The sequence below is a fragment of the Poecile atricapillus genome, chromosome W, assembly GCF_030490865.1.
Source record: "Poecile atricapillus isolate bPoeAtr1 chromosome W, bPoeAtr1.hap1, whole genome shotgun sequence".
Classification (NCBI taxonomy): Eukaryota; Metazoa; Chordata; class Aves; order Passeriformes; family Paridae; genus Poecile; species Poecile atricapillus.
In genome coordinates, this window is record NC_081288.1 from 20,155,044 (window position 1) to 20,182,111 (window position 27,068).

The 27,068-nt window shown below is 36.8% G+C and overlaps 1 protein-coding gene across 4 annotated transcripts in view; it reads right to left on the bottom strand.

Annotated features, from left to right (window-relative positions):
• Nucleotides 1-367: 367 nt before the first annotated feature.
• LOC131591782 (dynamin-1-like protein) overlaps nt 368-27,068 on the bottom strand; it is a 35,466-nt gene continuing 8,765 nt past the window's right edge. The window contains exons 2-20 of one of the 4 annotated variants that reach the window (XM_058862830.1): nt 24,347-24,494; nt 19,204-19,242; nt 17,994-18,040; nt 16,850-16,921; nt 16,313-16,399; nt 15,568-15,730; nt 14,155-14,275; nt 13,409-13,540; nt 12,937-13,143; nt 12,615-12,735; nt 11,567-11,722; nt 11,370-11,459; nt 10,575-10,667; nt 8,746-8,802; nt 7,478-7,555; nt 5,155-5,322; nt 4,429-4,538; nt 3,095-3,254; nt 368-2,663 (exon numbers count right to left, since the gene is read on the bottom strand). In XM_058862830.1, the coding sequence (XP_058718813.1) occupies nt 2,607-2,663; nt 3,095-3,254; nt 4,429-4,538; nt 5,155-5,322; nt 7,478-7,555; nt 8,746-8,802; nt 10,575-10,667; nt 11,370-11,459; nt 11,567-11,722; nt 12,615-12,735; nt 12,937-13,143; nt 13,409-13,540; nt 14,155-14,275; nt 15,568-15,730; nt 16,313-16,399; nt 16,850-16,921; nt 17,994-18,040; nt 19,204-19,242; nt 24,347-24,494 (2,106 nt within the window). In that variant the 3' untranslated portion in view covers nt 368-2,606. The remainder of the gene's footprint in view (nt 2,664-3,094; nt 3,255-4,428; nt 4,539-5,154; nt 5,323-7,477; nt 7,556-8,745; nt 8,803-10,574; nt 10,668-11,369; nt 11,460-11,566; nt 11,723-12,614; nt 12,736-12,936; nt 13,144-13,408; nt 13,541-14,154; nt 14,276-15,567; nt 15,731-16,312; nt 16,400-16,849; nt 16,922-17,993; nt 18,041-19,203; nt 19,243-24,346; nt 24,495-27,068) is intronic. The other 3 variants (XM_058862831.1, XM_058862832.1, XM_058862833.1) reach the window with 3 other exon arrangements.

Sequence of the window (27,068 nt, forward strand, 5' to 3'; positions counted from 1 at the left end):
AAATTAAATAAGGTGATCTAGAAGACAGTTGTAAACCATCAGTCTAATCTGGGAATTTTTCAGTTTCTGCCCTCATTAGGCTTTTTTCCACAGCTTCCCCATAATTTTTTTTTTAATGTTGGTAGTAATAGTGGCATTTGAAGTATTTTAGCTCAGTTCCACACACAGCTTGCTTGAAACCTATCAGTAGGCATGAGCAGCCTGTCTAGAGTATGAGTTACAGAACTATTCAATAATGCAGAATTGAGTGAGAACAAGTGAAATCATAACTAAAGCTGTACACATATAGGAACTTATACTACTAACTTACAAGTGCATTTAAGTCCTGCCACCAGAACAAGTGAGTCCAAAACTATTTCTGGCATAATTAATTTTGTGTATTATCTGTTTATTAAATAACAGGATTGTTACAGCATGGACCTTCAAAGTCTTGCATTAAGGATTACAAATCAAGTTCATTTCTTGGCACTCAAACATTACCAAATTGAAACTTTTTGTGAAACTTAAACAAAAAAAAGTTGTAACATTTCAGAAACCAAATTAACACTGGAAATTTCACATGACATTACAGAGCCAGGTATCACTTGCAAGAATTTCTTCAATAAATGAAATTCATTTGCTTTATGCAGCATTTCAAAACTTTACAAATCAGAGTATTTCTTCACAAAGAGACTGTTGGCTGAACTTTGGGAGTTAAAGCTTAGGTAGCAGATCACTTATGGACGGCACTACCTCGTTGAAAACTTCTTGGTTGTTGAAAGCAAAAGGGAGAGAGGTGTCAGGTGAATTCTAAACAGACATGTAATGCTTTTGAAAAAACTTAAAAGCTTTCACTGATCACCAGATTGATTTAAGAAGTGGTTTGCACCTCAGTTATATTTCTTAAATCTGAGAACTACCATCCCTGGATACAATGCAAGATAAAAGTACCTCCTTTGTATTCATAACACGTAATGCATACACCACTTTTTAGGCTGTTTAAAAATACACAATATATATTTCTGTGTTCTGCATGAATTACCTCAGATCATACATGAAGTATCCAAAAATTGCATCTGTCAGACTTAACTCCTTGTGCTCGTATTGATGGCAAATTGAAGATTACCATGAGAAAAATAAATTTTTAAACAGAGCTTCTTGTAAACTGAATTTTTAGATTTTCAATCTTTAGCAACTTACCAAAGGAATTCCATTTTTGTTAACTGATTTCAGGGGGAAGGAACTGCATATGGTAATAAAAACCTCACTATCTTGGCCCAATACCATAAAATCAAGCCATGGAGGTTAACAGCAGTGTCCTACTTTTCATGCAAGTTGTGTTATAGTATCAGCAACACTATAGTAAACATTTTCACTTCATACAAAAAGAGTGAATCTGCTTGAAAAGTACATGCAAATATGTTGGCTGGAATTTAAATAAACTTTTATTCATAAAAATGAAAATGTTTACTTTTTCAAGGCTAGTGTGATCAAGTTCTGTATGAATTATAATCAGAAGAAAAAAAGAAACCTCATTAACTTAATTTCCAACCTAAAAATTAATAATTTTACGATTGTCCTCAAAAAAAAAGCTACTTACAGCACAATAAAATTTCCTCAAAAGCAACTGTAATCTCTGATATAAATATTCCAATTCCACAGACTTTCTTTCATACTGTCATACATTCCAAAATTTGCAGAAGTTGTGGGCATCCCCTTCTCCCTGACCAACTTCATCTGTTTTTAAAAGAAACGCTTATTATCCCATTACAGTTTTGAAATCCAGTTTTATTTTTCAGTTCTGCCAAGAGCAAATTTACTATCAGATGGTCCAGGGGCTTGGTCCCAAGGGGAAGGAAGGGGAAGGTGTCCTTGTGCCTGATTATAAACCCCAACATTCATACACAAGCTCCAGTGCACGTTAATAATTCTGCAGCCACTTTTTAGTAGGCTGTTCTTGTTCGCAAGCTCCAGGCTAATTCTTCCTACATGATACTCCATGAAATCAAGTCTGAAGTTTTTTCTGCCATTGAAACATTTAGGGACAATGAGAAAAAAAATAAAAAAAAAAAAACAAAAAAGGGAACACACATACATAGTAATACGCTCAACATCTCTACTGTGCTATAAAATGGAGACCTCCATCTGTCACAGTGCATGCAATATATTCGTGAAAGAAAATACTCGGTGCTCTCTTTTCTTCACAGTATTGAAACTTCTACTGGAAAAGCAGCTTAAAACTATGCCACAAGACTACACCGGCCATCTTAACCACAGGCAACCTGTTCAGCAAGTTGGGCACTGGAACTCGAACATTTTTCCCCAAGTTCAAATTAGACTGTCACTGAGACAGAAGACTTGGTCTGCTTTAATTTGCACCAGAAACCTGGTAAGGAAACATTTAGAGCCATTTATTATATGGATTAAATACGACTTCTTTTGCAAAATACAGCATATTTTTCTGTTTGCAAATCAAACCAACTGTCTTTACATGAGCAGATTTACACAGTTGCAGTACACAGATAAGAAGAGTTCATAAATAAAAATTCTACTCCGTATACCATGCCTAGCAATTGTCAAGCCAATGTAACCTCCAATGCATATAAATAGTGTGGCTGATACAGTCTTCACCAAAGATGTGTCTCACGGATCTCTGCAATGATCTGGCTGGCTCGCTGCAGGGCCTGCACACAGGAACACACAAAAGCCAGAGTTAGTTATGCTGGAGAGATTTCTCAGGGACGTAACAGCAGCAGTCTGGGAAGCGCAAAGCTAAAGATCAAATCAAAGCTAATCAGTTTCATTACAAAATGAGTGGCAACACATTAAATTCTCAAGAAGGGCAGACTTCTTCACCATGCACGGCTTTAATGCTGTAAAGCTTAAAAATAGAAGAGAAACTGCATCTACTTTCTATCTAGCCTGCTAAACAGCGTATTTAAAAGTTCCTATGTAATCCTTTCTGGTCATGCATTGGTTTTAATTACTCTATCACAGAAAAATAATACACTAGCATACTCTTCAAAAGCAGCAAAGAAAAAAGGAAGACAAGTCTTCAAAGAGCCTCCCACTGATATGATTAACTGCTCCCATGAGCTCCTGATCTCTTCATCACCTTTAGCATGTCAGCTGCCTCTTTCCTGCGCTGTGCCATGTCCTCAGACTCCGTGAGAAGGTCATCCAACAACAGGGATTTGTAGAGCTGGCCCACCAGCTCACTCTGGAGAGTGTCCTTCACGTGGTTCACCAGAAAATGCATCACTGCCTTTGGCACACTGCAAGCACAGGAAGGTTGTTTCTTTAAAATAATTGTTCAAAACCGGGTCTGTTCCATATTGAAGAATACACAGTGAGGGCAAGCAGTTACACACAGCCATGGCTCTAACTACCAGGAATCTATCACTACCATAAATAAAAGCTCTCTCAAGTAAAAGCAGCATCATATATGATATTGGAGTAGAATTACTTCATATAAAATTAATTTCTTCCAAATAGAAAAAGCTGCATTGTAAAAAAACATGAACAATATAAAACACAGAATAAATAACTTTGCTTTGTAGAAACCCAATTATCTCTACTGTGCTAGGAATGACACACATTAAAGTATGTCAACCCTAAAACCAAATTTTATGTGTAAATGGGAAGGGAAAGAGGTAAAGAAATAATTCATATCTCTGATATTACATAGTATGAACACTGCAGTAAAGATAAACATAGCAATTTCCTGACATGAAATACTAAAAATGATATTGAAGGTATTAGTTTACTGGATAGACTAAAACACCTATGAGCCTCGCTAACCTGCTCTAAAATCTGGTTTCCAGATTCCTGTACTTCCCCCCCCTCCCAAATTTCTCATATATGTAAAAGTATAAATATATATGAAGTTAGACCTTTCCACAAAGACATAAGCAAAAAAAGTTTTATAGAATTGCTCATTAAAGTACGACATTTTTAAAAGAAAATACTTTAAAGGCATTTTCCACAGTAGAAAGAACTTTATTATGCCGTTTCCATCCTTATAGCTAAGTGCTAGAAAACTGAGCCACATATACTAGTTCCTATTTGACCTTCCCATTTGAAATAACAGGATGGCAAATCTAAATTCTGTCAGGGTACACAGCACATAGAGTTTATTCCAGTTATTTGCTGCAAATCTTCCATCTGAATTGAAGCATCCTCCAGAAAAGCAGGCATCTCCTAAATAATTGAACCTTTTACTTAATATTACAGAACTTGAAACCATTAGGGAAGACAAGTGCTTCTTCAAACTGCTTCATTCTGTGAAGCATCAAATTTTACTTGCTGCTGCCACTTCTAAAAAATAAAATTATTTTCTCTCTTCTTACAAATATAAGAACATGATAAAAATAACATGATCAGATATATGATTCCTGAAATATCACAATATTTGTATGGCTTAAATATTTCAAGGAAGTTTGGGTTTACCTGTCCTGAATGTTTTTCCTGACAATAAGGAAGTAAGACTTAATAAGTCGTTCGATCACTTCACAATCTCGTTGCTCACGGGCAGAAAGTTTGCGTGCAACAGGTACAGGCTGTGTGAAAAAATAAACCCCTCAGCTTACCAATTCTGGTCATTTGCATTTGTTAATAAAACTCAAAACTGTAACTACTGCTCTTTTAGCCTGAGTTGATAAACATAACCTGTCTTGCAACAAACCTATAATTATTCGGAAATAAAATTAGAGACATAGCAAAATCCACATGCGTAAAACAAAGGTCAGAGGGCACCACTACATTTTTTCTAAAGCTCTCCAAATATCTCTGTTTTTCACTTAAGTGGGTTTTATCTTTAATGATTCTTCTCTAATAGAAACATTCAAATTCAGCACAAGAGCAGGAATGTGAGATTTGTTACTCAGTATTGACAGCTATCTAGACAAGGAGTTCTCTTGCACAGGAATTTGTATGGAAGGGAAGACAGTTATCCCAATCATAGCCTGAAGCTGGAGCAGGCAGGGAGGTTGCAGGGAGATTGGAATCGGGCAAGAAGCAAAGCAGAAGAGACTGGCTACAGCTCCCTGTTGCTATAGTGGGAATGATATACAAAGATATCACATATTAGCAGCAAAGTCACAAGATCTGGAATTCAGGTATTTTCTTTCCTGAGCCTGAACTACATAGAAAAAGTGTTTGTCTTCCAAGACTCACCACATCTAATAGGTTTACAGCATGTCCTTTTTGAGGACTAGCAGGTAGGGCTGCAGGTAGCTTGGATTTTTCCTCTGCTGATACCTCTTCTGCTTTGGAGGGTTTCAGCATTCCTCTCCAGCTGCCTGTTACAGACTCCTGAGACGAATCTGCTCCTAGAGAAGGAGTCTGCACAAACAGCACATTGAAAAAACATGGAAGAATTAGAACTTGGGCACTGCAGAGAAGTGCCTGATCAAATCACTACAGGTAAAACTCACTAAAAAATAAGATTTTCATAGGTATATTCCCTTCATTCTGTTCTTCACATTCCCCACATTTATTCTCCCTTTGCTGGTTACAGCTGACAAATGGTGCCAGTAAAAGGAAAGCTTTCAAAACTCATACTATCCCTAATAGAGGGTATGAAAACATCTCACATGGAGAAGTTCCACAACATTTTAAGGGTCTACAAATCACTTGTGAAATATGGAGTGGCCTTTGTAAGTTATTTGGCTTTGACCACACATTGTATCCTATCAGGATCATTCTGAAGTATATGCTGAAGATCACCACAGCTCTTGCAATACTCGAATTTAAATTCTTTGAGTTTTATTTAAATACAGACTGGAGTCTCTTACAGTAACAGCTAAAAGGTATGCACATTTCTGTTTCGAGGTACCACAGCTATGATCATATTTGTGCTGTCCAAATTTACAGAAGACTTTTTTGGTAACAAATCAAAACAAAAATCTTCATCCTCTGGAAGTGAAGATCAAAGATTCTGGGGAGTTCCAGAAAAAGACAGACTCACGAATCTTCTGAGAAAAACACCCAACTCTTAAACATTAGGAATCACTGGACAAAAGAAATATTAGTGGATGTTATCCACCGTATATTAACTAGTAATAAAAACCCCAAAGTTTATTTTGATGTAGAATAGTTTTTATTTTGTACCTTTCCACATGCCTATTATCTATTTACTCTGTGGCTTAAAATCTACTCCTGTTTGAAAAACAGTCCTGGCTTTGTACTACTATTTATGTCTTTCTTCAGATATAAGAGGAAAAAAACTAAATTTATCTATTGTGTTTACAATGAAACACCAGAGACTGATCTTAAATCCAAAAGAAAAGTGAGAAACAAAGCATAGCAAAGAGAATACCAGTAGTAGCATACAGGAGGAAGCCCAGCTAACCTGTGCACATCAAAAATTTTATTTAAATGGCACAACTGCTCAGAGGCATTGTAGAACACACTAGGAATTCAAATCAAACTCTGTTAATAAGAGAAAATTATTGTTAAGGAAAGCTCTGCTGCATGATTTCTGATTGCAAGGCAGCTGTGCAAAATCACGAAAATGCCACTCTCCTTCTGCGTTACTGTGGAGCCCGCTCTACCTCCAAAGTAGTTTCAGAAACAAAGCTATACAAGATAGTGTGAAATGCATCACACAGAGGACAGGTTTTATGGGAAATGCAAACCAAATCTGGCAGCTTCCTGCAACTTCCTAAGTCACAATACTATCTTCACAGTTGCTCATGATTTCTTTTTAATTTTGATATCAAAACCTCTGAAACATTGATGAAAATAGTTAAAATTCTACTAGATTTTGATGTTAGCCACTTTGCTCAGGACAGAAATGGAAGCTTTGTATTAAAATCTGAATGTGCAATTAAGCAGAAAACCTGAGTGTCCTTGGTACTCCTAATACACAAACTTGGGAGTGCCCATCTTTTCTGACTCCAAGCGAGAGCAATGAGCAGAAAAGCCTTCAGAGGAATAATGAGCTGTTATTTTAACATGAGACAGCACAACTAACATGTAAAAGAACACTGCAGAACACATTTCACAAATATAAGTAAACCAGGGATTCAACAATTATGTGAAACAACACAAATGAGCTTCAGTTTGAACAAAGCCTGTAAAGATTCCCTGCAGGAAGCAGGAAACTCACATTTTAGCTTATCTTCTGTCCTCCTTCTTTAACTGTCAACACATTAAAAACATGCAGTTTAACAGCCATGCTGAAGACCTGATTACAATATTGTTGCACCCAACAACCTACTGACAGTTTGAGGCAAATTAGGTGCGTATTTGCACCACCATATATTGCAAACTAGTTCAAAGAGAAAGCAGTGACTTGGCCACCTCATGGCATGTCCTGACATGCCACTGCACATAAAACCAGTAGTGCCAAGTAATCCACACTAGGGAGGACATCCAGACTGGGTAGGACACACTGTTGGTGACAGAACACTAGAGACAAACTGCTTTCCTTACACCTGGGGTGCACCACAACAGAAACATGCATGCAGTGCTTAGAGGAAAAATCAAGACAGACCTTGCCATCAGCCTCAGCAGAAGCAGCAGTAACAGTCTCCTGGGAAGCAGGTGCCAATGCACCTGGAGCTTTAGTAGACTAAGGAAGGTAAAAAATGCAAGGAGGGGAAAAAAAAAATTCAACTGAAGACCACCAAATTTACCTAGCAAATTTCATACACTTTTATCTACTAGCATCTTTCAAAATCCAGAAAAGAAGTATTTTGAATTTACAAAAAAAACCCCAAAACAGTAATAGAAGCAGAAAAAAAAGAATAAAAGAAGAAGGAACAGAGAAGGAAAAAGAAAAGGGAAAAAAAAAAAAAAAAAGCATCTCCAAGACAGTTATTTTGGATTATCTGACCTTCAATTTCATTTAAGCTCCTACACTGATGATTTAACTATGTAATCAATAAAATTAAAGATCAAAGAGCACTGAAAGCAATCTCTAGCTTGCTACCTTATATTCCCAGTTCATCCATCAATTATCTCAGACTGATTAAAGGCAGCAGTATTAGACCTACTCTGGGAGTTTGTCACACTTTTTAAGGTAATGAACTTAGTAAACAGATTTCTATCAGATGTAGAAACTCCTGTTACAACCTCATGAGGATCCTAAACTATAGTCTCCATCTTTGAATTCTTAATAATTCATATAGTATTAAATAACTGTCTAAAATTCCAGCTTAGTGTCAGACAGTATTTTCCATGACACTTGGTTGGTTCTTCCACCCTTATCACTGCATTAATCCCAAAACCTGGTAAAATTAGGCAAACTAGAGACAGAATACATGGCTGGATTATGACGAACAACCAAAATATCTCCTCCAACATCTGATCCCAAAGACAGACTGCAATAAACTGAGTTTTAAGAGTGATTTAACAAAAACCAACCACAAGTCACTATGTTAGCACTGGATATTTTAAATCACTTGTTTATCTTTTGAAATCAATGTGTCTCAGCAATAAATTTAAGCATGAAAGTTCTGAGTCTATCTTCAATATCTGCAGGCATTTTACATCTTACCTGAGATGACAAAATTCAAGTAGTAAGTGCATTATTACATTTATAGACAAGTCTTCAGAAATACCAGATTTAAAACCTTCCAAAAACTGCATCTTTTTAAGAAAATGACATTTCACTTCTATCTTACAAAACTGAAAGGAAAAAACTCAATACCCAGGAGCTCCCAAGACTGTTACTAGGGCAGCATATCAAAATTTCCAATACTTAAGACTGGATCTAGGAGAATGCATTAAGCTTTATGTAAAAATCGAACACTTACTTACCTTGTCTCGTGACACAGCAGAAGGCAATTCCCGGGCTAACCTGTTCCGCCTTTGTTCCTTTAAAAACAATCCAAGACCTCAATTATGTATTACTCTCTCATAGGCAAGATTCAGATTTTACAGATGACTTCCATTTTAGACACAAACATGAGTAACTTCATCTCATCCTGTGCCATGCTAATACTGTGGTCTATAAAACCCTTGATTATTTGGATACTTTGACTACCTGGTCAAAACTAAATTCTCAATATAAGAAGTTTTGCAAAGTTTTTCTGCACCACACTCCCTAATTAAAACCTGAGCATTTAAAAAACAACATCAAAGCTCCACAATTTGTCTTAGCACAGATACCCTATAGCCCTCATTAAACCGTAAATCCTCCAAGTAATCTAAAGGATTTGATTCTGTGGTCAGCACATGATTAGCCCAAAATGAAGGAGGAGGCAGAATTCGCTTCATAGCAAAACAGAATTTGAAGCAATCAGGAAAAAAAGATCTGATTTTGCTCAAAATTAACAACTGGTTGTCCACTGAGTAAGGCTTGGGTTTGGTTCTTCAAGAATTTCAATGTTCTCTTTAGGAAAACATTAGGAAAGAACTACTTTAAGTAACACATGATGGTACAATTTTGTATGTTCAGCTTCACTAAGTCTTAGTTTCTGTACTCACAGCTGTTTCCATACACATTGTTTTTGAGCTAGATTAAAAAGCAGTCTACCAAGGCAAATTCAAATGCATACCTCACCAGTACAAAATATGTGTATAGCAGGAAGTAAAAGGTAAAAACTAGAGTAGAAATTGTAATGTAAGCATCTAGAAAAGTAACACTTCAAGAGCATGTGTAGTGACAGGACAAGGGGGAATGACTTCAAACTGAGAGATTAGGTTTAAATTACATACTCCACAGGAAAAAATTCTTTACTGTGAGGGTGATGAGGCACCGGAACAGGTTACCCAGAGAAGCTGTGGAGGCCCCATTCCTGGAAGTATTCAAAGCAAGGCTGGATGGGGCTCTGAGTAACTTGGTCTAGAGGGATGTGATCCTGCACATGACAGAGGGGTCGGAATGAGATGACCTTGCATGACTTCCAAAGCCAAGCCATTCTATGGGTCTGTGAGGAATGGAAACAATGTGCTGGATAAACACAAGAGTATTAACAAGCTTTTAGCCAGAGAGATGAAGTATTTCAACAATACCAGAGTGATTCTTCCAGTCTGTCAGACTGGTTGCTGAACTGCTTTTACAGCATGATGGCAGCAACAAGTATTATCAATCAGAGCTGGGCTTGAAAAACACAAGACCACTGATGGGAGATTGATGCAGAGAATGTCTCAGGGAGACTGAAGTGTGGAAACACAGAGATTCAAGACCAATGCCAAAAGCAAGTGGAAATTAGAACCCCAACAGAGGAAACAATACTCATATTATCCTTTCAGGAATGAGAGGAACAGTATTGATATATTGTGTCAGACACTAAATGCAGTTACTTCAACATGAAAGGCCATTTCACAACTACATATTTAAATTTCCCCTTAAAAAAACTCATTTCATAGGCAATACCCAATTAGGTGCCCATCTTGTTTTCCAGGCTGAAAACAGGTAGAATCTATTCAGTGAAGTATCAGTCTGTGATCCTGAATGTAATATGCAATAGAAATGCACAAATCCACAGATCATTAGAGTATACCATATTTATAATTCATCACATTTCTAATGCCTCAAAATAGAAAGCAGAAATCTGTTTCAATGAAAGAAATTGAAGCATTTCTTATTTTATCAATTTCCCTTTCAATTGAAGAGACAAGTTTAAGAGAACATATTTTCTTACCTCTATGTTATTATTCATTAACCCACAGGCATCAGCAAAGTCTGGATGTTTGGTATTGATATAAGCTAACTCAATGGCCACCAGATTATGAACCTGCAATGCAAGACCCAGATCAAAAATTCAGGGAATAAACCTAATGCCAGTGCAAAGCTGGCAAGCACAGCTTAACTGCCCACAGCAAAAACCCACTCAGCCACAAACCACCTACAATACGTGAACCAGGGGCAGATGGCTTATTGTGAGGGATAGTGAGTATAAAAAACAAACAAATTTTTGTTTTTCACATCAGATACAGAGTCAAATATTGAAACACTATTTACTCCCCAACAGGCCAAATCAGACTTTAATATTAAAACAGATTTGAAGGTAAAAGAGGAACATTTAGCTTTCACTAGCTAAAGGGCATTACAAGCCTCTGAAACATTCAGAATAAGGTCTACAATTTAATTTTCATAACTGCATCCCAAACTCTACAGTAACTGCACAGCTCCTGTTACAAGGGAGGGAAATAACCTATATAAGGAAGAGTAGAAGATGCTAAATTGAAGTTTTAGTAAAATTCTTCTTGGAAAAGTGAAACATAGGGGACAATATGCTTAACCCTGACTTCACCCCTTTGTTTTTTATGTATCTGTAACATATGATTCAAAATGTGTACATATCAAATAACTATCAATGTAACAAGTAAGTTAAGATTCCTTTAATAACTTGGGTTTCTGACTCTGCCAGCAGAAGCATCAAGACTCCAGAAAACATGCACTTTTACCAGTAAAATTACAGTAGCTGGAAACTTACCATTTCATTTGTGACAGGAAGTCTCCTACGCAAAAGACAGGTTACTACTTCAACTATGGCATCGTGCAGTTTAGGAAACCTCAGTAATTCCTAAAAACAAACCAAAATTTTACTGGTGAGACTTCCAGAACTTTTTAACCAAATAATCACACACATACATATGCCAGTAATCACAATTCTAAAGCATGCATTTTTACCTGTGTACTGTAATTACTACAATGCTGGATAATCCTCTGCATTTCCTCATGAACCAGCTCCACACAGCGCAAGCTCGGTTCTTCCAAACGTTTGATTTGCCTTTTTACCAGCAACTCAAAGGAAACTTCAGGAACAAACAAGGCAGGACGGGGACCCTGGTTCAAAAGGAGGGAAAAAGCTGCTAAATTGTGTATAAAACAAGATGTTTTTCTAAGAAGTAGGATCTGATGAGGCCCAGAATAAATCAGGTCACAGTGATCACACCTGACACTCAGAACAGGTCTCAAGAGTAAAATATGTTGCAAGAATATTTAAAAACGAAAGCTATCAGTTGCTATCTTTAAGCCAAGATGTATTAAACAATGATTAACCAGCATCCTTACAGAACCTTGGAGATTTCTACCCACTCATTTCACTTCAGGCTTACAAATCTGAACAGTGCTTTTTCACATTTTTGGATCCCCATTTACATGACATCTATTATAAAGGCAAAACAATTTTCTTTCTTGTTTCAGAGAGAAAAGCTTATTTATTGGACAGTCTTGGGCATCTAATACCATACCAACAAGATAGGTGGATTTCAGTGTCTGGAGGAATTTAATTTATGATCATACAGACCAATGCTTAGCTACACATATAACATTTTTTTACCAGAAATAAGACATATTTGCTGTTACTAAATCCTGTTTCTACATTTTTTTTACAGGATAGGAACATGCACACAGATCATTGCTAAAGAGTACCTCATGGTCCAAGACCATGTAGAAACCTGCCTCTCTGTCCACACACAACAGACACATTACAAAAGCAGACTGACATGTTTGACATTCAAAGTCAAGCTCAAAGGAGTGAACATTTTTGTATACTGCAAAATTTAAAAGTGGCCTTACTCTGTTAATTCTTGGCAACACCAATTCCTATATTAGCAAGAAGCCAAATCTGTCATGTAAACACAGAACCATTTCAAAGTTGTGCCCCTTATACATAATTAAACCTTAGCTTCCTAACATACAGCTACAACGCTCAGAAATACAGAAGACCACTCACAGTGGCATTTCTTATGGCAGTCAGAATGTCAATTGTGTTAAGGCCACCCAGAGGGTCAACAGACTCTAAAGTTCTTCCAAAAGTCTCATGAAAAATATAACAGATTCTGGCTCCACCACATCTGAAAGAAGAAAAAAAACAACTGAAGTAGCAAATAATAAAAAGAAAGCTCTCATTGAAAACATTTTTTACAATTGCTTGGATTCGAACATTTTTGAGTATGCTATGGTCCAGTGTAGTAATATTGCCAGTGAGAGCCCCTAAGAGCCACTGGGTCAACCGAACCACTCAGTCAATATTCCAGGAAAACATTTGTACTTACAGCTCTGAAGTCTCTATGTATTTTGCTGTTCCTTCAATAGTGTTACAATATTCTGTGGCAAATTTGGTGATCAGCTGCAATAAAGTAGCACTTTTGTCTTCAACAGGTTCCCCATAGCTGTTCAGCAGAGACTGGTACTGAGCAGCTAAAACATTAATTCTGGTTTTCAGTTCTGGCAAGCAATCCCTGATATGATGCATCAGCAATCTAAAAATAGAAAACAGTCCCTCATTAGAAGGGAGGAAAAGTTCCAGCTTTATCACCTCCATCAAAACACAGAAGAGACACAAAACAACCACTAAAGGAAAACAGTCACTTGGGAAAATTACATTAAATTCAGAAACTGAGAGAACCAGAGTTTGCAACCAGTTTTCTCTAATGCACTGTTTTACAGCACCAAAAGAGACACTGAGGGCAAAAAGAAAGATCTGCACATATGTCTAACACATCAGTTTATATCTTCAAGTAATACCTGTTCAGTGTTCTAGCAAGATACTTGGTTCCATTTCGATTGGCAAGGGAAGGATATTTCTTCTGAAGAAACCCATACTCATCACGAATGGAATCAGCTACACTCTTCTTATTGTTAATATCCAACTGACTCCTGAAGGTAAAAGGCAGAGGTACACACTAGTTAATGGACGCAAATTAAAAGTGTAAGTAATTTACACTTCCGCTTTTCTGGACAGAACATTTAAAAATTGGGTTTTGCTTTACACAACTCACTTTCCTTAGGCTTTAAAGGTTTTTATTTGTTTCTCCATGCAGCATAGTACACAAATAGGTATTGGTAGCAATAATACACAGACTAAGCAATGCTCATACTAAAACTACATGAGATTTGACCTAAGTAATGTAAAGAAACACAGCAAACAGTACCACAGCTATAAGCAGCTAGGTCTAAGAAATACAGGACCTGTGCTGGATCAGAGCTAACGTGAACAGCTGACCAGAAGCACCCCTCAAGCTGAAGAACAGCAGAAGTGGTGACACTACAGTTCTTTTAGAAGCATCTCTACTCTCATCTGCATTAGCAGCCGGTTGAGTGGAAGAACAAAGGCTTTTGAGAAGTGAGCAACAAGCTTCTCACTTGCTTATTGACAAGTTTATTTCAACATTGTCACCTTATTCTTAAAACTATATTCATAGCTAAAAAAGCAGAAGCATTACTTCATATTAACACAGTTATAAAAATAGCACCAGTGTGCCCACACAGACCTATTCACTACTCCAATGATGCCAAGTTTGACTGGAATCACTCTTCCCATAAGCACATCCATAGCATCAGTACCAGCATCCATGAGATCCAGCTTTGTGATAACAGCAAGGGTTCTTCGACCTACCAAAAGGAAAACACTCACAGGGATGTTCTGATTTCATCAGAGTAACTGAAACTCAATTCAGCAAAGTGGAGAATTAGTGACCTAAATTCATTAAATACGTAAATATCTAAACCAGTAGGCTAACACACACAAGATCTGTCTGGGACCTTAATATTTCCTGATCTCTTGGCCTGAAAAAAAAAAGTGTTAATAACTTTTTCTTTAAAATATAACACATGTTTTGAGTCTAAAAAATAAACCAGCATCTCAGCAAAATCAGTAATTCTTGGGTCTTGAAACTTTTATGTGAGTGTAGCTACTTTAGTACTGTAGATTCTCACTATATAGCATTACTCCTGCAGAACCTGAAACATGATCTGCCAGTCTAGACCTTTGAGTTTCAGAATTTTGGGAAGTGATCCAAAATACCCTGCCAATCATTTTTACAGGAGTAAAATAAAAGGGGTCTGATATCTTGAACCAGGACAGTTTAACTGAGTAGACTGCCGGAAGAGGTCTTCCCTCAAGGTTATGTGGCAGACCAGCCAAAGCAGACTTGAAGTCTGAAAACAATAAAGAAATGTTGCCTTTTATGAAAAGAAAAATTTGAGGGTACCAACACTAAATTTTAGCCTAATTTCTGTATGTTTATTTTCCAAATTTATTAGTCCATGTTCTTTCAAATCATACAGTGCCATTTGTTAGTAAATGGTACCGACAGCACTTTGCAAATGCAACAAGCAGGCAGCCAGCAGCTTCAGATCTGTTTCAAAGTCCTTAGGTGAATATAAAATGGTAATCTTCCCTCTCCATTAAATCAGTCAGCTCTCGCACATAAATACAGGGCATCAAAATTCCTCCTTACTAAAAGTCACTAAACTAACAGCTAGACAGTCAATTACTAGCTGCAGGATAGCATACTTTCTCTACCAAAGAAAACAGTGTTGGACAATAAAGCTTGAAGTTGCCCTAACAGACCACTGTGAACTACTAAAACTCTGAAAACCTCCAACGTTCTTAATATCATTTTGCTGCTGTGTAAACAGAAGTGACTCCATGACTATTAGAATAGTTACCTGGCCTGCTGGCAAGCCAGAAAACTATCAGCTATTGATTCATCCCAGCATTCTCTTGAGTTACAGAGACTGCAGCAAGAAGTCTTTAAGCAAATATAAAACTTCTGTTTTCTAGGAAATGTGGTGACATTTACTTTTCTTACTATATTTTGCCCAAACAACTTCAGTTTTACTTTAGGATTGAGTTTTAAAAAGCAGTTGAATAACAGCATCCAGTTACCCTTGGTGCTTACCATCTGGATCCACCTCCCGAGCTATTTTCAGTGCTTCAGAAGTGGCCATGTCTGTGTTAGCAGCTGTGACTGCCAGGATAATGGAATTGGGGTTGCTGATGAACTGAAGGATAAGCTCTCTTATTTGAAGTTCAATGTCTTTAGGCTGATCACCAACAGGCACCTAGAGAAAAAAACAATATGGAACTGCTGAAAATTGTGTCTTCATATCTGCATGAGGCTTGGTGTCCAAAGACCACCTGCACAACTGGCAGAGTGGGGTGTGTATGTGTGCATGGGCAGGGAAAGAAGTCAAGATGACTTCTTCATGTCTCAGAAAGTTATTCCATATGTAACCTGAACAAGCAGGATCTGAACATTTCTCTTAGGATATCTTTACTTGATACAGCCTCTCACACAAAATACACAAAGCAACTCCTGGAGAAGCAATGTGGAAGAGATTTTCCAAGTTGCCAAATACCTGGAGTGCTACCTCTTCTGTGGAAAGGAACATGCAGCTCACAGACCTACCATCACTTATATATAGAAAGAGGAAAAACATAAGCAAATCTATCTCTGACATCAGCAAAGTGCATCAGAAACTCAACTCTTAGCCCAGAACACAATGACATGTCAGAATTATATAACACTACTAAACCCCAGGAAAGCACTTCATCTAACAATGCAGAACAATGGCAAAGAGTGAACAGGCACACCTTGTTCAAAAATACACACTGAGTCAGAGGAGAAGCATTCTGCATCTTACCTTTGTCATTCCAGGTAAGTCCACAAGAGTCAGATTTACAACATTAGATGAAAAAATCTTAAGGTGAATCGGTTCAGGACTGATCCCCTAGAAATATATTTATAAGAAGTAATAATTACCGCCCTGGATTATTTAAATTCATCATATAAGAATCCAAAGATCTTCTTTGTAGTATGAAATAGACAGCAAGGAAAAAAAGCCAAACATCTGTCAAACAATTCTTTTGTCTTTGGCAGCAGCCAATTTTATAATTACACATAAAGCCAGGTATGTAGAAAAATGAAAGCAAGTTTAACTGAAAGTTTATTTTTTAAACTTTTATTACAGAATCTTGAAGCAAAGCAACAATTCTGTCTTTTAGCTAATGAAATTTATCTCATGAACACAGTGAAAAAAATCTCAAGACAGCAAGCAGCATTCCTGTGTTCCTCATTAGGACAGTTAAATGCTTTTCACTCCTAGCTGCCGAAACTCCTTGAAGGTTTAAGCAGCAAGAAAATCAACAGCAAGACAACAGATGAACAGTACAGGATTTACCTTATTGTTTCCTGAAATCCTCTCTGTTTCACTTTCTATTTCCTGACGAATTTCATCAAAATCTGTATAAATCTGAAGGAAGAAATAGTTTAAAAAAAATCAAAGACAGCATTCACTTACTTAACTGCAAAATAATGTCCTCTTCTCCAGGGATGGCAAAAAACTCTCTGAGTACTCAAAATATTAAAAAAAAATACAAGAATTACTAGTAGTCCTTAAACTGATGCTAACAGGAATCACCAGCGCTAAAAATTACAGAAATTGGTAATCTGTTGACTGCTTCTGTGAGATGGCAGTTATTAGCACTTACAACCAATGTCAGACACAAACTGTTAATCTGTGTCCACCTACAGAGAATTCCAAACTCTCAAAATTCCATATTGAGTCCAGTTGTAATCCTTTGAAGTTAATAAGCAACATGTAGCCTAAATCACTTCTCATCTTGAAGAGGACAAAGGGCAGTTGCATTTTCAAATTCTTCCACTCTTGTAATAACTGTTCTCCTGCTATCAACACAAAAAAAGGTTAGCAGAGCTACCCGTCCACTGGTTCCCCTTATATTCCTCTCCAGCTTTCCTTCAGTTCCTAGCACTGTCTAGGAGGTGAAGAAACCAGTTTAAAGTAATAAACACTTCTATAATTCATTTGCCAAAAAATATGACTGTCTTCAAGCAAGAATTAAGTTTTGACTCTTCCAGAGGTGCTAGGTCATCTCAGTTTGTGCTCCTTGACCCTGATGCACGAGGCTCTTCCTTCCTTTTCACAGCTTTCTAATAAACCTCTGAAGCAGCCAGTTCTTCAATGGACTGAAATGACTCTGCTTACACCTATCCTTGTCTTTGTGACGTCCACTCTAATTTTGGCAATGCACAAAATAAAATAATCAGCAAAATAACCCAAAAAAGGCTTATGATAACTCAGCAGAGTCAATGACCCACATAACAGACACTTAATGTTTTCAGAAGTTTTCTACTCATAAATGCAAAACACAAAATCCTCAGTATTCTGCCATATAGTACAGCAGGCATAATAATGCCAATAAACATCTTCTTTTCAGGAAAGTCAAGGGAAGAGATAACAGAGTTAAGTATATATATGTTAATGTCTTTATGACACTGCTACTTCATCAAGAGACTAAACATACCTTATTTTTGGTATGAAGAAATTTACCCCATTCTTCAGCATCTACCTCTGAAAACAAAAACAGATATATGAGAAAGAAGTAGATGTTTCACTAACATTTTTCCAAGGCCCGTTCATTAATAATGAAAGATTTTCTTTTTCAAGCAGCAAAAGAAAAATTAGTTAGCTTTCTCTAAAAGTTCACAGTTAGATGTTAAATAGCTCAGTATAAATATATTTATGATTCTGTCTATTGAAACATTGCACCTTGCTACTGTCTAATTTGTCTCACACAAGGTCCATCTTCCTACATATGACTGAGCCCATCACCTATCCTGCAATCCTTCAGAAATGGTCTTGTTCACTAAGTATCAGCTTGTAACAGAAAATAAAAGAATTATCAAGCTAGCTTTTAGCATCTTTTTTTTTTTAACCATGCAAGTGAGACCAAATTACAGCTGAAAGAAAAAGTTAGAAAAATCTGTAGGACTAAAAGCAAGCAAACAGAAAATACACAAGAATTCTGCATAAGGAAGAAGCCTTAGGAGAACATGTCTCTTCCCAAATCTGTCAAGGACCAAATATCTTCACTCTTGTCAGTCACCACCGAGGTCCAGAATTACTTGGGGACTATGCAAGAGCAATCCCAGAAACTGTAAAGGAGGTTTTGCTCAATTCCTCCTTTGTAGCACGGGCAGAAGTTTGAGTCACAGTGCAAGATATTCACACTTTCACTATTAGGTTTCCAAGTATTAGAGGCAAGTTCCATTTCCAATTTTTAGTTTGGGGTCATTTCCTCTGTGCTCCCTGACACAGCAATCTGCTCCACAAGAACAGTCTACAAGAAGTGTGGTCTTCTGCAAACAGATGGTTTACCTACAATCTAGGTACAATCAAGTAATCTTCCAAAACATTTTTTTCACTTAAGTTGAAATTTAAGAAAATTGATCACCAAAGATTTTTTTCTTAAGGATTTGGGAATTAAAAGTGCAGGAAGTTCTATGAAGCAGCAACGGCACAGAAGAAAAGCAAAAATCATCTCATTTTAATGCAACAAGGTCAGAAAACTGAAAATCAATCAAATCACAAGACTCAGCAAAATAATCACCACAGTAGCTGAAGTGTAAAAGGAAAAGTGTAATCAACAATCATGTGGCATGAAATGTATGTAATTAGTGTACATAAGCATGCACTTCAGGTGTAGGGAGAAAAAGCAAGTGGATAAAGGCAACCTTTAGCAAGGTGTCTTGGATTTTTCCATGTAGCAGGGTCTGCAGTTAAAGAGAAACAGCATTGAATGATGTTTAACATTTTTAATCATATTTAATATAGCATTTTACTCACTTTCAGTACCAGATTCTATTAAAAAGAGCACAAACAGACAGATGTGCATGCTATTCTAGTATTGATGGGAGTATGTAACATATTAGCAATCTGCACAGAAATAAGACCTTAACTAAACACATAAATGATGCCTATCAATCAGACATTCTAAACAACGAAGTTTACTTGAGGATGACTATTATTGCCATTAAGCTAATTCCAACAGGTTAAAGTATTTTCTTATCTGAACACAGACAACAGCACCATTGGGCTCCTCAAGGTTGAACTTCTTTGGCAAAATACGTTTCCCATCATTTACTCATGGCAAGAGCCAGAAAGAGTAAACAAACATTTATAATGTCATTGGAAGTAGCATTACTGTATGGGAAGGAAATCTGATACTGTGCATCAATATTTTTAAGACTCAATTAAAGAATAACATCGGTTCTGAGACAGATTTAAGAAGAGACAGCATATGCATTACCCTTCTCAACTTTTAATTTTTTCAAAGTATTAATGGAAAATTCATTACCAAAAAAAAATCTAACTTCTTATTGAGGGGTTGGTGAATTTACAACTTTATTTTCCAGTGACGTCTGCACAACATCCTGAAAGTGCAAGCAGCAAAACAAACTGATGAAGATATTTTTGGTTTGTGCCTTTTTGGTACAAAATTCAGGTAGCACAACAATAATCAACTCATCTGTTTGGAAAGCTTAGTTCATCTGTAAAACTGATGTCTTGCTCAGTCAAAAGTGTGGGTACCATCAATAGAAATATGATTTTGATGGACTGGATCTGCTAAGGAAAAATTTTTAAAACCAAACTTGCATCCCTACTGTTCTGCAGGCACATGAGCTATGAAGAAAACAAGATCAGGAAAAAGCTTTTGTTTATATTGGTTGGTAAATAGCAAAGTGACACACCAGTCTGCAAAATAAGTGCAAAATTAAAGGGTTCCTCCATTCCAGATTATTTAACAGGTTTTATTCATTGTTTAGAGGAAATAAAGTAAAATGCACACAGAGGAAGAAACTACAGTATGTTCAGTATTATACTGCTCATATCTCTTGAAAATTTGATCTAAGGGAGTAAAGAGATGCCTAAAGCCATAAAAAATATACAGCAAGATACTGCCACTGTTACATTTGAAAGATATGGACCAAACACTTTCTGATTATGTCCCTCCCTGGGAGATAATTTCCTTCTCAGACACTTAAATCATTCTCTTACTGTTGGCATGGGAATTTGCAGCCAGGTACTAGGCTTAGTTCTATGGATAAATTTTTTTTTTCAGTATTACCTATAGGCTTCTTAAAATAAATATTTAAAAGACACACTTGGGTCAGAGACACTGCGTTCTAACTTGCCAACACCTATGGAAAAGTTTCCCAATAGATCTGATTTAATGGAAAGGAGTTTTTTAGGAAATGAGGAAGGATTTGCATTTCTCTAAATGTAACAATGCTCAAGACAAGGAGAAAGTGTTTTAATTAGCCTACATTCTGGTTTCCACGTAGAATGTTTTTTTATTACCTATTTAACTGGTAAATCAGTCTTCTCTCAGTTATGCTACTTTTTGGAAGCTTTTCAGGCTATAGCTTCAGAAGACTTAAATCATCTGATTACATAAAAGATTAAATGCTAGATAAAGGTGTGAAGAAATGGTACTTTGGTCATGATGAAATCCAGTATTATGCATTATAAAAAATTACTAAAACAGCAGCTATTAAGAACAAACAGATCCTGCTTTTCAAAAAACCCTATCACATCTCATGAATAAAGCAACAGTCTATATTTTTCTGGTTTTCCTTATCTAGTACTAAGACCTGAAAACCTTAACTAATACACAGGAAAAGCACAAATATTACTTGATTTTTCCTAGGACTGCCCTCCACCAAATTGTACTTATTATGTCCTACTCTGTAACACTCCTTTAAGAAGCTCAATAAAATCCAAAGATTACTGACTTCAGTTATTCATGGATCTCGTCTCCCTTTCTAAAGCAACAGAAATGTTATTCATTTCCAGTGGGAGAAGCTGCTGGGAGTCATAAAAGGCCACCACCACAGAGGATTTCCTGCAGCATGGCAATGAGAATTTCCCAAATACTAATTGTTGTACCATTTTTCCCACCCTTGACAACAACTAGACTGCAAGCACTTGTGAGGGAAAGCTCTTTTTCTCTTGCACTTCTACAAAGCCAAGCCCAGTGAAGCAGGTCACACTGTTTGGGAGCTAGGGGTAAGAGATTCCTATCTGAAGTAGAGAGAAAAAGGCTAACAAAACAGTGTTGTTTTATCAAGCAGTGGATCTGTAATAATTATTCCTGTGTTCTGTATCAATTCTGTCTGCTCAGAATTTGAACGATGTTCAGTTTCCTATCTTGGAACAAACAAAAAAAATGAACTAAAGCATTAGTACTTGGCCACTGGCATGTTCTCTCTTATTTTCCATTTCTGAACTACCATTGTAGGTCTTCACTGCAAGGCCACCTTAATAATTCACAAGACCATGCCCAGTTCTCTGATAAGTGCTGCTTCTCTTGCAATTTGATCAGAGAACACCACAGTGTGTTCACATCAAATACACCATATGTGCTGAATCACTAGAGGCCAACAGTAAAGAGCAAAAGCATGATGAGAACATTTCCTTCACATTTAATTATACACATTCTCTGTAGAATATACAAATCAGCCTGTTATAAAAATATAGAATTTCACATTTAATAGAAAATTTATCTTTGGTATTTTCTGACACTCTTGATTTACTGCAGTGATCACAGTACCAGGGTACCATTTGTCCCTCCCTAAGTGAAAAGCACAGCAGTCAAAAGTGCTTTGTGTTAGAAACTGGGAAGCTTTCTGGATGCCAACACTCCAACTGAGGTAAAATTAAAGCTTGGAAGAACCATAGAGTAGTAGCTATTTTGAAATGGCTGTGTTAATACATAATATCAGTAGAGCAAGCATTAGGATGGATACAGATGACAATCACAAAACAGAAGTCAATAGAGAAGAGAGAGTTGTATACAACTATCTGTGTGCACAGAGAGTTCAATGCCAGCATTCAGAAAGGAGCATGCCAAGACTGATAACTCTCTTGTCCAGAATTCAACTTGTAAGGAAGAAATCCCTCATCTGGATAAAATCCTTCTCTGCAAGACTATTTCCCTCTGGGAAATCCCAAATCCATATTCAACCCTACCTCAACACAAATAAAACTACCTCTAAAAATAGACTTCTAATGGCACTTACTACAACATTACACAGCACAGCCAGGATAAGAGGTTGTTAGCTTTTTTCTTTCCAAGCTACTTGATCCTATCTTCTCAGATGTAACACCACAATCTGAACATATGCTAAACCAGATCAGCGACAACACCTTTAGACTACAATTTCCCTGAATTTTGCAGAGACTTTTCAAACTCAATTGAAAAATCATAATTTCTGCTCTTATCACATCTCTATTCTTATCAAAAAAGCCCACATCTCTCTCAGAAGAACAAGATGAGATTATAACATTTACATCTTAGGTACTGTTTTGCCCAAAAACATCTAAATGGGCATCATAAGTAATAATTTAGCCCAACATCCCTATGAACTTTACATTTAAAATCCAAATCCCCAAATCAAATGCAACCTACAATAAAAAGGCTCTGACTTGACTCAGAATACTCCAATTACAAAACCTCCTTTTACACCTGTGAAATTGCAAAGAAGAACATATTAATATTTTACCATACAACTCAGAATCCAAGTTCTAGGAATACAAACTATACACTGCACAGTACAAATAATATACAACTGCATTTAAAGACATCAAATGTGCAATTTCTAAAAGTTGCACAGAGATTGAGTTCTCCATCCTTGGAGGTTTTCAGACCCAAGCAGATAAAGACCAAAGAAACCTGGTCTTGACTTCAGAGTTGGCCGTTTTGAGAAGATTGGACTAGAGGTCTCCTGAAATCATTTCCAGCCTGAATTATCCCTACAATTTCTCTCATGGTTTGCATGGTAATTGTTAGGAACCCTGTGTTTTCTCCTTGTGACAGTAATCAGGATTGGAGCTTAAACCTTTCAAACAGCGCAATATGAGTAACTGTCCTTCAGATATCAAAGGCCATAACTATTATAGGAAAACAGATAGTGTAAACTTCTGATACCTTGACTTACCATTGGTAGGAAAAGAATCAAGAAAAATTTGAACACAACGAGAATTAATATTTATAGTCCCAAGTTTATCATGCCAACAAAAGCCTGTGCAGTTGTCAGTGTCTACATAAAAACCTAAAATTTAGCTTACAACCAGAAGGTGGATATGCCCTTGCTGCTCCTTCCTATGACCAGGACCATTAGTTGGTATAAAATGAGCACTGAGACTCCCAAGGGACAACTGAGATCACTCTCTTGATCTGCCAAAGGATAAAACAGAAGCAGTACAAAAAATAAGCTTCAAAGTAAGCAGCTTCAGAACACTTAAAGTGCTGTGCTTGATGCACTTGGGAGTCTCTCAGTGCAGCCCAGCAGGGTGGCATCTGTAAGCTACAGAATGTGTCAATTCAATTCTGTTTGCATCTACTACAGGTCAAGTTTATTTTCATTTCTCCTCCTTCCTCTTTATTCGGAACTCACCTATTTCCAGACCTCCTTCTAAAAGCTCTCATATTCCTCACCTTCTCAATGAAACACCTAATTTATACGGCAAAAGGGGAGGGGATGAAAAACACACACAAGCAAATCATGTTCTCTACACTCCAGACAATTATCTTTACAACAGAAATGCTTTCTTTGGCCTGTTTTTCTCAAAAAAATTACAAGAACAGAAAAGCTTAAAACATTAAAGGTATTTTGAATATCCAAAAGATTTTGACTTCATGACATTTGCTAAATTGAAAAAACAGATATGACAACAGCTGTGTTTTCTTCCAAGCAAATTTTAAAAAGCATACTACAGTTTTAAGATTACAGCAACTGGTTTTTCATTTAAAAGGACAAGAAAGACTTGAATTCTCATTCCAAAAAGGCAAAACACTTCTTGGATCACACTTACCATTTTCATCTCCAGCTCCTTTCCGACCATCCTCTGGGGAAACGTGCACCAGCTGCAGGATAAGGGGTCTCCGCGTGACAACTCCAGTACCTCGTGGGAGCAGATCCCTCCCCACGAGACTTTCCAACACGGAACTCTTTCCACTGCTCTGAAAAGTGGAATACAGCTACATTACTTTCTGAAATATAAAAATGCTGTGATATTTTAGTTTGCTTTCCGGCCTGCAAACAGCACTCTGTTTTGTCCTCTGCTACAGAGTGACTGAAGGAGCATATGACAGACTCCCTGCAGACACAGCAGTGCCATTACACAGGCACTGAAGGACACAGGTCTGCTACAAGCCAGTAACCGCCTAAACCTGCTTGAGACATTCAGAACAGATGTCTATCTACATGGTTTGTAAGAGTCCCATGGTTTTTATTTCTTAAGGTTAAACTAACTCATAATAGGTTTCAGAAAAATATATCTCCTGTTTAACATTTTCAAACACAAATATCAAACTCCAAAAACATTTCTGGAAAAAAAAATGCTTTTTTTTATAATGCTCAGAAAGAAACTCAATGTCTTGTACTACATCATTTTCTAATATCTTGAGGTGAAATTGCGTTGTGAACACAGGAATTTAACCCTCTGTTAGTATTTTTTAGAATTAACAAGGGCTGGCTGTATTAACACCAACAGCATCCATTACACAAACATGCATTAACCATGTATACTTGAGTACATTAGGCTGCTACAGTGTTATATTCCTTTCAGTTTGAGGTTCGGTTGGGTGAGGGGGGTTTGCTTGGGTTTTTTTGTTTGGTTGGTTTAGGGGTTTTTGTTTGTTTGTTTTGGTATAAGTATTGTATCAGCTTGATAAGTACAGATATTGTTTTACACCCTAAACACAGAAACAAACATTGTTTCATGGCATCCCACACTCTCTCTGTATATATTTTAGCATTTACATAACAACAAACTGTAAAAAGTTGGAAAACTCTTAAAGGCTGTGAAATGACAAATACTCTATGAGAGACTACATTTAAAATGTTCCCCTGCAGGATTTTTGTATAAAATTCACAATTGGCCCAACAAGCTGCTGTGAAAACCTGGGTTTTAAAAGTGATTCCAGATAACTCCATGTTAAAAATAACAATAAAAATAATATACACAGCTATGTCAACATAATACTCAATCTGATTGAGTAGATTTTGTCTTTTTAATAATACTGGATTAAACTCTTCCAATTTTTTGCAGCTCTAAGTCTACATAGTGATACCATGAGAAAACCTGCTCCAACAGTCATTGCCACCATATAGGAAATGTTTCGGTATTAATGCAACTACCAAACAATTTTCTTATTAAAAAACAAACAAACAAGAAAACAAAAACAAAAAAGGAAACCAACAGATGCTTCTGACAGCTGGAATGTGCATTATGTAACTGCTATAGAACCTCCACTCAGCCTACCAGTTCTGAAGTAACAGATTTGAGACTTCAAGCAAATGCTGAGTATATAACCTAGCATAACATAAAAGAAGTGATGAATATCCTTACGTCCCACAAATTTAGTGACTTTCAGTGACTTTTCTAAAACTGAAAAACAGATCAGAGTTCAAGCAACACATTAGTATCAGACAGTGCATTTGTACTAGTGAAGCAAAAAAGGACACAAATATATTATATGAGAGCTTTAAAACCTATTGAAATAGGGCTTGTATGCAGAATGACAAAATAAATATTAAAAGGCCAAACCCCATTGAAAGCTTGAACAGCAACAAATGAAAGCCTTCTTTTATTGTAGCACTTTTTTGTATATGCATTATGGCACAGAAAAAAAAAAGACCTTTTATCAAAAATATCATTCGTCTCAATAGGCAAATAACACAATGCAGATTATGTATATTTTTCAAAGTAAATCTAACTCACATTTGGCAGCAGTGAGATCAGTGGTCCAGAAAGATGTGGAAAAAGAACAGGGTCAAACAGAAATACAACCTTATTGAGATTTGTTTTTCTTTCAAAAGACTCCCCTAGAAAGTTATTATTAACTTTCTTCAACTGTCCTTCTCCAAATCAACTCTGAGCATCTTCACTGCAAGCAGGTTGTAAAAGACCACTGGACACTGAACTCCTACCAATTAACTTAAGAACAACCTACCAAAGCATGAACTAGTTCTGCCAGCCTCCCTGAGAGACTTCCTGTTCTGGCCCACTTCTGAAAAACTCCTGATTTTACAGATCCTGAAAAAACAAACTTCACAGAGACAAATAACAAGCCACTTCTCAACAAACTTACTGAAAACAAGTGAAATGCCTCATCAAAAAAATGAAAGACGATAAAGGTTCATCTGCATTGGGAAAAAAACAAAGACCACCAGTGGTTTGTTTATTAAAAATATTTCAAACATTAAGAGGCATCTGGATGTGGCACTTGGGGATATGGGTTAGGGTTGATTATGCTGGGTTAATGGTTGGACTAGATGATCTTGAAGGTCTTTTCCAATTTTGATGATTCTGTGGTCTCTTGAACAAGATTTTCTTAGGCATGGAAAAATGATCACTCGGTCTCAAAAGGCTGGAGATCAGACTTAGATGAAGTGGCTTCTCATGAACATATAATCCGAGCACATATGGGATAGTAACAAAGAGCTGGAATCCCTATCAAGAACCTCACCAAAAAAGGAAACCAAAATCCATGAGACAAGCTGCTGAACACTGATGCAATTTAGTCTTTCCA